General features: G+C 38.2%; 1 protein-coding gene across 1 annotated transcript; it reads left to right on the top strand.

Annotated features, from left to right (window-relative positions):
• The first annotated feature begins 7,957 nt into the window (after positions 1 to 7,957).
• Positions 7,958 to 8,962, top strand: LOC131970436 (olfactory receptor 52K1-like). Its single transcript, XM_059331828.1, has one exon. The coding sequence runs from the start codon at positions 7,958 to 7,960 to the stop codon at positions 8,903 to 8,905; it is 948 nt and encodes a 315-aa protein (XP_059187811.1). The 3' UTR covers positions 8,906 to 8,962.
• The last annotated feature ends 3,434 nt before the right edge of the window (positions 8,963 to 12,396 follow it).

Here is a 12,396-nt window from a genome sequence, read left to right as displayed (position 1 = left end):
AAAATAACTCAGCTAACAGCTTTGGCAGTTCCACTTCTATGAAGGTCATATTTATAATGCATTATAAGCACAGAGGAATTTTATTGTATGTATAAGGCTTTATAAAACTCTTAATGTTTCCAATCATGCGTGATAACTTATTAAAAGGTTTTAAAAGAGATGGATTGTTTTACAAGTTAAGCATTCTGAATGTGTGATAACCCCAAGCCAAAGTGACAACAGTGTTTTGTGGAAGAATCTGATTCTGAAACTACCATAACACAGACTGCTCTCCAATGCTGTGAAAGCTAGTTTGAAAGCTTTGCAAGCTACCAATAACTTCACACTAGAAGAAGTTGGACTACAGTGAAGCTACCATAGGGATAATCTAGTTTGGTCAACAAAAGCTACTTAGAAAAAGTAGTTCAAACCACTGATCAAATTGACAATGTACATATATCTCTACACTCAAACTGCCTAATACTTGTCACTATACATGTTCAGAATAACAGCAGAAAAAGGAATGGGACACATTGTACTTTTACGGATGCTGATGTCGGATTATATTTTAAAACAATTTTCTGATATGGGTATAAGTCTCACACCCAAAACTAATGCTGCTATTTTTTGCTGCCAAATTCAACAGCCACTGAACTTTTGGTAATTTAAGTAATTTTACTTCATTTGCCCTTTCGTTGTGTGTATTTTCTCACAAATCCTGTTTAGAACAAGAAAAAAAGATTTTCATATTAAAAAATATAAATGTTTTTCTTTATTCACAATCCCACTTTATATTCTGTCCTCAGATTTGTGTTCAGCGTCTTTGGAGTAGAGAGTGTATTGACTTTTGTATGTGTATTGGCTTGTATAAATCACAAGTAAAAGCATGGCTTTTTCAGTGAAGTTAGTCAGTATCATGTATTTGCTTAAGAATGGCCATGCTAATCCTTTTTCAGGCTGAGGTTCGGGGGGTTATCCATGTCACTGTGTTGTTACTGAGAAAAGCTCACCCTTAACACATACACAGCACAGGGACGAATAGCGTGTAGGGGTATCTGATTACAGATATGAATTGCCTCACACGTGGCACCATTTATGTAGTGGTATCTGGTTACAGATATAAATAGCCTGACAGGGCATCAATATGTAGTGATAAAAGCTTTTTTTTAGATCAATCTTGTTATCAGAAATTGACTTAATTAATATTAATACTTTGAATTAATTAAAGTTCCTCGGGGCACCACCCCTTTTCTTAGAAATGGGAAAGATAGCAAAACCACAGTCTTATAAAGTTACTAAACTACCAAATTGGAATACTGATTAATAATGAACTTAGTAATTATAATCAAATTACAATATTAATATTGACTAGTGGTTGAAGGAATTTAGAGTTCTTTTCATAGCAGAGGTCAGCATATCACTCATTCATGTGCAACATTAAAAGGGGAGCATGTTTAGTCCAAATAGATATTTATTCTAAAACATAGTAAAGCAAACAAAATAAAAAATAAAAGAGTATTTACAGTGAAAATGTGGATAGGGAGATTATGGATGCATGTAACAAAATGGCCGACTGCTAGGGTGCACCAATAAGCAAAATGAAATCAAAATGGCGGAGCCCTTTTCATCTTGGGGGAACAAAAGACCATGCTTACTCTGAAATCTATGTGATTGTAAAAGGCCAATTTCAAGTAAACTGTATGTAAGTTGTTATGGTAAAGCCCAAATAAATTTGTTAGTTAGTGAAGGTCTAGATTCGGTGTAAACAAGACTAACATTCAATTTCAAATGGTATGGCCAAATAAACATCACAACTGTAGTCAGACTGTGAGTCTCTTGTAGCTGAGCTGAAACTCTGCTGTGACTTATCTGAAACTTTGAAAGACAGAGGACGCCCACAGAGGCAAAGTGACCTCATTATGGAATGTCCAACTGATAATGTTTTATAAATGCCTGACAAATACTTGTTCTACATTTGAAGAATATAGGGTATGATTTTACTTTGATACCATAAAATAACATGTTTCAGTCAAAACAAACAAATTGTGGCACCTAAAGAAAAAAGATGCAGGTATATGGAAAACACATAAACTCAAACTCATGGCTTTCTGCTATTGCCTCTCATAACGAATGAATGAATTCTCATAATAAATTATACTTTGCATCATTCAGAAAACCACGGCATTGCATTGTATGAAACTAGTGTTATTTCAAGTAGCTCGAGGAAATAGGAGGGTCGAGGAGATGAAAAGGGGTTGAGAAAAGGGATTATAAATGGGATCGAATGGAGGGTTGAAAAGTCATCATGTCTTATGACAGATATCTTACTATCTTTGTTCCACTACAATATAACACATTTACTACATTTAACAAAGTTGTTATCATGATAAGTATATGGCTCTTTACATTTTTTTTTAATGTTTATACATTATCTTTGACTCTTTGTCTCTTTACATGTGTACAAGTGTAATGTGAGTGTGTTTTGAAACTGGCGTGCTTTGACACAACAGTCAATAACATCTGTGTAACATCATTGTTACTTTTTTCTCAGTAGTTTGTCCTATAATTCTAGTCATTTACACTGATATAAAGATCCTCAAAGTTTGTTTTTCTGGTTCCAAACAGATGAAGCTCCTGGTAGGGTCTCCAAAGGCAAAGTGGTCCCACGGGAGGTGTCAGACAAAGAGTGTTTTAAAGAAGAGGGAAAAAAAGTTTTCTGTACCTTGTCTGGCACAGGTAAACCCGGGGCTGGACCCAGTCGGGCTGATGGGGGAAGAGCCCGAGCTGTGAGGGAGGTAGATCGATACCAATCACTACGTAATCACTTTTATCAATATGTGATTACGATGACTGGGTGTGTGCGCTGTGCGGTGTCTGTGGCTGACCAGGAATGACTCCTTTGTGTTACCAGAATAAATCTGACCAAAAGACAGCAAGTGTGGATTCTTCTACATTCTTCAAACACAACGCAGAGTCTGCACAGATTACACTTGAATTCAGCCCTGTACACAGGACTCACACTCTTGTCCTTGATGACAAAAGTGATCATTGGATAGTATGACAGTTTTCACCTGAGAGGCATAAAATCAGAGTGACAGCGTCTGGAGGCATTATCATAGGTTGTACAATTTCATTTTTATGACTCATGACATTTGACACATCAATAAATGAGGAGGTTGGACTTTAAAACAAACAAAATTGTCAAATGCCCTTTTGACCACTGGCCCTTAGAGGCAGGAGGGGCTTACACAAAGACACAGATAACCATTATCTCTCTTTTACACACACACACACATATATATATATATATTTAATTATTTATTTTTGGTTTGTTTGTTTGTTTGTTTTTAAAACCAGCAGCTTTTTTGGAGGAACCCTCCAGATTCCTGTGAGTGCCTTCCTCTTCACTTTCTGATTTTCAAGTTATACATTTGTGTACAAAACAAAACTTTAATTTTGCTTAGGTCACCACACAGGAGCACAAACAGAATTGTCTGTTTTCAGCAGTAACCATGGCGATTCCCATGATGCAAGGTTTGCTAATTGGCCTGTTAATGAAGCTGCACAGCCTCCAGAGTGTCCAAGTGTCCAAAGATGTCTCTGGGGTCTGGTGTGGAGAAAAAGAGAGGAGCTCCGCTGGGGCTCATTACCGCCAAACGATACAGTAAACATGATGAAATCAGACATCAGAGTCGCACCACGAACAACAACTATAAAAAATAATCCATGGTAAATGTTTAACCTCTGTGGCCTGCAAAGGAAATCTTTGAGTGGATGACGTAGTGAGGTCCAGGTCATTCCTACCTGTCAACAGTTCCTTAAGTTCTGGTAGGAGTTCAGATGTTTTCATAAAGTTTGATTCTATGGACATTCTGGTGGCTCATTGGTAAAGTGCATACCACATAAGGGTGACCTGCCTATCTTCCCCTCTGTTTCACCTTCCATTCTCTCTGTCACAGTCAATAAAAGCAAAAATGCCCCCCAATAATCTTTTTTTTTTTTTTTTAAAGTTTGTTTCCTGATAAACCTAACCTCTGCACTCATTTCCCACTACACATACAGTAAAAATAATTTTCAAAATAGTGTTCAGAGGGAAACAACACAGTTTAGTGATACTGAAAACATAGATAACATGATAAACATTATAAATGTGTAGAGTGACTTCTGTCTGTTTAAATAAATAAGTGTTAGGTCATACCTTCATACCACCAAAGCCAAGTGGGGAAACAGCTCTTATCTACGTCAAGGTGGACCGTAAACCTCCATCACACAATTAATGGCCCAACCATCAAGGAATTTATTTTTGCAGTTAAATCAATATTTGAGGGTTTAGCATCTATCAGCTAATACAACATATTCTCACTCCTATCTCATCAGATACTGACACTTGTGCATCTGATGAGGGGCAGAGACCACAAGGACCCCTTTAACCTCCTGAGAGCCAAGCTTTTGTTTTGTTTGGTATGTATTTTTAGTTTCTCCTAGATATTTTGGATTTGTAGGACCTGATAAATACAAAAACTAAGCATTGTCTTTGAACAGGAATTCGTTTTTGAAAAAAAATAATGGGTTCATTTTACTGTATAACACAATTGTTATATTCACCAGTGAATAAAACTTTTTATTTCCTTACATTTACATCCTCTCATTTGAAGAATGATAGTAAAAGTCTATTCGTTTTCAAATGAATACTTCCTGATTAGCAGAGTCGGAACTTGTTGCTATTGCTAAAAAAATAATCAAACTTGCACAGAACATCAAACTACAAACATTATTAAGCACAAATACACAAGTTTTAGCCATAAAATCTGATCAGCTTTTGTACCTGGTCCACTTTTGTCTGGGTAAAAGCTGTTAATTGACTTTACCAAGATGCTGCCATCTGATTTTTACACTGATTGATGTATTGTTCTTATTCTAGAGTGCACAGTTCTAGTTAAGCAGAATTAAGTATAAGGTCCAGAAAACCTAAAAGGAAATTTCCACATATGAGGACGCAGGGTCTCAGGAGGTTAATGTCAGTTTTGGGAGCCCAGTCTCACTCCAAGCCCCTCCCTGGCATGTTCAAAACTGACACTAAAGGGTGTCTTCTGTGTTGAAGTCAGACAGCAACAGCTGGGACAAATTTTAGGTATCTAATGAGTTTGCATGACAATGCGTGGGCACTCATTTCTCATGTTATCAGATGATTGAATGGGCGTTATCAGTGATTATTAGTCCATAAGACTGACTGAGTTACTCTACCTGCTGGCAGGTTCAGTTGGTTGTTATAAGCCCATTGAATGCCCGCTTGCTAAAAACAAGGTGGTTACATTTAGTTAAAAGACTGCAGTTTACTTACAATTATGCTACAAAACTACTCTCATGTTAGGGCTGAACAGATAGTTTAGAAAGTCCAAAAAATGCATGTAAATGCCAGAAGTTAAGGTCATGTAAATAGGTAAAATGGCATTTCTTCAAATAACGTTGTAAACTCTTTTTTGACAGGGGACAGAAACGCCAGTCTGCTGGCTTGTTTTCTCACTTCCTCCTTTGCTTTCACACTCGAATGCCACTTTCGCCTTGGCATCGTTCATAATTACTACGTCCGGTAGATTTGATGGGCTGATAACAACATACTGGCCTACCAGTAGGTGGAATGAAAAAACGAAAAACATTGATAACACCCAATCAATCGTCTGATAACATTTGAAATGGGTATCATGGGCCTCCAGCAGCTTGGTGTCAGTGGTGATGTTGTTGATGATGAGTGACTGAAATCTGAGAGGAGGAGAAACTGCAAGATTTTGACTGACGTGGTCAGAAACCGGCCTGATTGCACAGTGACAGGTGTTAAGAATAACTATATAGAAATAGTCTATATTCCCATTGATGGATTTGTTTGTTTCGTATAGAAACATCAGGACTAAACTGAGAAGGTTTCATCATCTTACTTTGATTGCATGACACCGATTCTCTCTGGCTTTGATCAGACGGAGGGTATTAAAGTGCTGAGTCAGTGTTCAGCAGGGACGCGTGGATGGAGGGATGGATGACAGCGAATCAGCAGCTGACATCAACAAACTGCAGGTGGGACTCTGACAAACTCCCAAACACCAAGAACAAGTAAAGCCATTTGCAGCTCTTCATGTTTCAGGCTGCAAATGTAATTTTCTTCCAACCAGATAACCAATCAAACTGTATTATTTCACCTCAAGTGTTGTTTCAGACACTTTCTATATCTGCAAATATTTTGATTGTAGAGAGATGTGATCTAGTAAACAACAGCTGTTAAAATGATCTAACTTTAATGTGAATCTTTTCATTTATCCCATTTTATTTTCACTGCAGTTTTCAGTTCTTTCTTCAATGTGAGAGACAAACTAGCTCTGCTTTTTGTTTGCAGAAATGTTACATGGTGTTAATGTGCTGTCTTCTGTTGAGCCTTTTCAAAGTTCCCCTGCAGCCAGAACATGTTCTGATTGTTAAATGGTAAGAAATGTGGTAATGTTGTTTTCCGGCACTCCTAAAACTAAAAGGAGGACAAATGGATGTGAACAGGATGTTGTCTCCACAGAGCCAGAGACAGAAACACAAAGACAATAGGCCTCTGCAAGAACATTTCCATTGCCTTATCTTTAGGTATAATCATTTACAATTTATGTTGGATTTTTGAATTAAGTAATGACATATCAAGTCCATTAGTGAAAAGCATGCATGACTTCTGAATGTGCTGAGTTCTCCTAAAACACTCCAACAGCCACTAAAGAACGCATGTGGCTCAATGTTTGGTAAATAATAACAATCCTAATTAAATGAGTGCTTGTAAAAGTGTTTAAGGTGAAGAATGAAACACAGGAAACTTTACTTCATGGCAGTCTGAAAGATTCACCAAGAAAACACTGAAAATAAATAATCATCTGTGTTTGAAAGGGACAGATTTATTTAAAACAATGATAACTTTTTAAATATGTTTTTTTGACTCAGTTACAGACGAGATGTTTAGGAAATTAAGATGATTGGGAAATTAGAATAAGTCTGTGCCTGTATCTTTAAAGTTATATTCACATATAATGAAAATATTGAATAATTATTCATTTTGGTTTACTGCTTTGTGTCACTTTGTGATCATGATGTGTCTCTTTTGGTTATTGTATGTTACTTGAGTCATCTTTTTGTGGTTTTGTGTCACTCTTTTCAGTTGTTGTGTTGGTTTCTTTGCGTGTGATTTTGCAGGTGAAGACCAGGGGTGCCCAGTAGGCCCATTCAGTAATCCATCCAGGGCTTGATCTCTATCTGTTTCCTGGTTGAGGCACAGGAGTTGTCACAGGGAAACACATTTTATTTTATTTGTATGTGGTTCTAAACTAGCACAGACAAAGTAGTACTACTGTAATACTACAGTAGTAGAGTAATGGGCACTTACAGAATTAATGAAATATTTACATTTTATGTAACTTTACATTTCTACTTCACTACATTTTGAGGCAAATATTGTACTTTTTACTCAACTACATTTAGATGCCAGCTTTAGTTACTTTTCAGGAGATTTAACATTTAAAAAAAATTTAAACTCATGACAGTATATTAAGTAGTTAAAATGAGCTCTACCTTAGGAAAATTAAAATGCTGCTTATCTAAATGTATCAAAAATAATAATCCAATGATATATTTGAAATATATAAAACAGTCTGAGTTGGTCCATTCTGCATAACGAGTACTTTTACTTTTGATTCTTTAAGTACATTTTGATGCTGATACTTTTGTACTTTTACTTCAGTAAGTTTTGAATGCAGGACTTTTACTTGTAGTGGAGTCATTTCACAGTGTGGTATTAGTACTTTTAAGTAAGGGATCTTAATATTTTTTCCACCACTGCCTTACAGTCTACAGAGCTAGACGTTAAGGTGAAGAAGTTATTAAACTTTGATAACTCTCTGTCTGTTTTCAGGTGATCCAACTAAAACCCTGAGTGAGGAGGTTTTGTGAGGAGGGCAGGATGCTGAACGTCTCCTCACACAAACATTTCATCCTGGACGGCTTCAGTGAACTGGGAGCGCTGAGGCCCGTCCTCTTCGTCCCGTTCTTCTCCATGTTTGTTGTGTCGCTGTCAGCCAACTCCCTGCTGCTGTACATCGTCATTTCTCAGAGAAGCCTCCACTCACCGATGTGCATCCTCATCGCTGGATTGTCGTGCGTGGACCTGAGTCTCCCACTGTTTGTCGTCCCCAACATGCTGCTGAGCTTCCTGTTTGACTGGAGAGGAATCTCTCTGATTGGGTGCCTGGTTCAGATGTTTTTCATTCACTTTGTTGCATCTTTTCAGTCCACTCTGCTGCTGTGGATGGCGCTGGACCGATACTTTGCCATCTGCACGCCACTTTACTACCATGAGCGCATGGCGTTACCGAGATTCCTCAAATTTATCATCCCGCTTGTGATCAGAAATATTCTCCTGATCACAGTGTTTGTGAGTTTGGCGGGAAAGTTGACGTTCTGTGCTGAAAATGTGATGAACCACTGTTTCTGTGAGCACATGGCGTTAGTGGAGCTGGCCTGTGGAAGCACCGCCATCAACAACCTGGCTGGGTTACTGACTATATTCCTCAACCCTGTGGCCGACTTCATCATCATTGCTGCCTCTTACATCATCATATTCAGCTCCGTGTTGACTTCTGGCAAGTCGGGTGTCAAAGCACTTCACACCTGCGTCACACACATCGTGGTCATCACTGTAAGTCTGTCCATCGCACTTATTGCTTTCCTGTCATATCGGATCAGAAACGGTCTTCCTGCCGCCGTTCGGGTTTTCATCAGCACCATGTACCTGCTGTTCCCGAGCTGTTTCAACCCGATCATATACGGCATCAGAACTACAGAGATCAGACGGCACATCCTCATCACACGGAAATGCTCTCAATTGGTCCCAACTGTTCCCCATTCTTAGGGAACAGCTAAAAATCTTGAAGGTTAATATGGAAGCTTGTTTTCATGATGTGTCCAAAGGGTTTCCGATTCTTCCCCCCTGCAGTTTGTTAATATTCAATTCAATTCAACTTTATTTATAGAGCGCATTTCATGCACAAGGCAGACTCAATGTGCTTCACGATGTATACACATAATTACAGTTAAAAAAACAACAACAAAAAACACAGAAAAACAAACAAAAATCAATTACAAATTAATTGAAGAGTGCAGGTAGACAAGCTATTCCATATTCACCACATATAAACTTACTTACTCACACATGTGCACCCACTCCCACAACCACACATGCACACAATTCAACCAAATGCTGTAGAGAAAAGATCCAAATCTGTGAATCTTAAAAATATACATTTTGTGGACAAAATATGCACGTGGATTGCCCCCTACAGGTTGAAACTGAGCTTTACCGTTACATTCCTAATCTTAGTGTAATTCTCTATATTTGGTATCTGACGAAATGACTTATGATGCAGCATAGCTTCTTTTAAATGCATGAAAATGTGTTACACTTTACTTAACGCCAACAATGAAACATCATGATTAGCTATACTGCATTATAGATGCATCTATATGAACCTCACTTTACTTAAAGCATACATTGATCATTTATTTATACTTATGGCATCCTATGCGTCCTTATAACAATTGATTGTTGAGGTGTGTGTATAGAGGGGTATGAGTAGTTGTAATGTATTATAAGCCTCATCAGTCAGCCTGTAGTTTATAACCAGTCAAGAGCACTCATAAGACACTTGGATTTATAAGTCATTATAAGCTATATTTATAACTGTTGATATAGTGCATCATGAAGCTTTATATGTGTTTATGAGTGCAGTCATAATGCATTATGATTGATTATAATGAGCATTATAATTCACTATGAATGCGCTCATAATGCACTATAGATGTAGTCTTCATAGAAAGTGTTACCAAAATGGCTACTGATGTGGCAAGTTTAACTGTGTCAGGCAGGGTGTTCCACTTTAATAAAGTGGACTTGTGTGTTTACTAGTGAACATGTACAGCTTAAGTGACAAGTGAAGTCACATTACCTGATTAAAGATGGAAGGTTTGAGGTTGTGCTGACAGAGAGAGAAGACAGCCCTGACTGTAGCTGCATCTACATCACATCACGTACACTGTCAGAAATAATGTGCTGGATTTGTAGATTTATGGGTACAACAGCTTGTCACTGGGGCCGTACCCTCAAAGGTACAGCTGCTGTACCCTTGACACTGGCTTGGGAACATATACTGTATGTACCTTTAGCCCTCAAAAAAATAAGTCAGGAGTTAGTTGAGTTCCAATAATTAACCCTTGGGGGAACATTAATGTAGTTTGTACATTGAGAGACAGAAACAGACTCCTTCTGTACCCTTATTTCTAGGGGTGCACCGATTGCAATTTTCTGGCAGATCACCGATTTTTAAAAAAAGCCTGACCTGCCGATTCCAATTTTGGCTTATAAAATCTTATTTTATTGGAAAACAATAACACAGCAGTATTTTTTTTAACAAATAAAGGAAATCCCAATGTCTGAGGTAGTTAATAAAATATTGAACTTAAAATAAACTATTTACAGGACAAACTAACAAAAGAACTGAAACCATAAATAAAGTCTCCTGAGTTTTTGGTTTCGTTATAGTACAACATACATACAACTAGGGATGGGCATCGATTTTCGAATATTCCAATAGTCATTCAATCATAAATAATCGAATAGTTCATCATATCTGGAAGGAAAAAAAGTTGTATTACTGGTGCCTTCCACACGGGGGCAGCGTAACATTTGATGATACAAGATACTAGATGTCAAGCTGTAGCAGAAGAAACAAACGGGAGAGTGTTTTCCACGGCGGGACAAGTTAGTCCCCAGAGGGATTTAGAGACCCTGGAGGTGACGTTTGGTTTTCACCGTCGCTAACTGTGCACAACGTCAGCAGCTGAGAGCGGCATGGCTAATTATGCGCAGAGTCTCCGCTGATCATAAACATAGTGATTGTGAATTAACCGGCTTCGCTAACTGTGCACAGAGTGTCTGGTGCTTGTTGTAAACAAACAGAGATCGCTAAGTGAACACCTCCTGCAGCAGCAGCACATACACACTGTACTGCTACAGAGCTAACTGTTAGCCTGTTAGCACATACACACTGTACTGCTACAGAGCTAACTGTTAGCCTGTTAGCACATACACACTGTACTGCTACAGAGCTAACTGCCGCTAATGGCGGCCCGTAAAGAAGAGTAAGGAGTCTCTGGATTTGTCTCCAGTCGCTTTCTTGAAAAATACTCGCTAAAAAGTTGATAAATTTAGCAACATAGTTGGGAGCACTGCTTCGCCGGTGGGGGGTTATTATCGAGGTAGATAAGATTGGTTTGACTTAAAGAATCAGCCGATCCCGAAAATTAAGGAAATCTATACCGATCGATCGGCCGGCCGATGCACCCCTACTTATTTCTGATTATTGGACCTCAAGGTATTTACTTTTTTGGGGGGTAAAAAGGTACTTAAATGTTTCCAAGTCAATGTCAAGGGTACAAAAGTTCTCTTGGTACCTTAGAGACCCCTACCCCAGTGATAAGATGCCGTACCCCTAAAGGTATATTCCAGTGGCGGGCGGTGCATTTCACACTTAGGCCTTCAGTGATGTCCAACTTAGTCAATAAATACCTTTCATTATGCCAGCATTTATAACACCAGGACTGGAGAGTAGTTAGTAACACACTTAAGCACTACTAGGCATTGCATCACCTCAGTTGTTTACAAAATGGGCTATTATCCGGCGCATTTTAAAAATCAACAATACAGTATCAGCAATTAAAACATATCTGATATGCTACTGTCAAAACTTAAAAATAAAAGGGTCTTTAAAATTATCTTTCCAAAAAGTTTTATTAAATGAGTCCACAAAGAATATGCAAGCTTTAACAAGATTGTACAATACATTGCAAAATCGCAGTTTAATATCAGAAAGACACTAACAAGACGGCCATACTTTGGCGACAGCGACACAATAAACAAGTCTCTTTGTGAAAAAACTTTTTCATGTCAAAACGTGACGTATCACGACTTTCTGTGACTTTCTGTTGCTTTGAGTACAACCACACAGCTGCGCCAATGCGCCAGATTATTTACCGATATATTACCGTTAACAGTCCCGGCCGGGTGTGACTCTGTTGATCTGCATAGCCCTGCCTTGGCTCAAACTAGTAAGCATCCATATCCAATCACAGGACGCGTAAATGTCACGTTCAATGTGAGGCCAGCTAGAGCAGCTGTTCTCAACCTTGGGGTCGGGACCCCAATTGGGGTCATTGGGGTCATCATTTTGAACACATTTTTTTTTGTCATTTTGTGTCTTTTTTTTGACATTTTGCGTCTTTTTTTTTTTTTCATTTTGTGTCCTTTTTTGGTCATTTTGTGTCTTTTTTTGTCATTTTGCGTCTCTT

This window comes from Centropristis striata, chromosome 4 (assembly GCF_030273125.1).
Source record: "Centropristis striata isolate RG_2023a ecotype Rhode Island chromosome 4, C.striata_1.0, whole genome shotgun sequence".
Classification (NCBI taxonomy): domain Eukaryota; kingdom Metazoa; phylum Chordata; class Actinopteri; order Perciformes; family Serranidae; genus Centropristis; species Centropristis striata.
The sequence above is the reverse complement of the archived record's forward strand: the minus strand, read 5'-3'. Positions and strand labels throughout refer to the sequence as shown.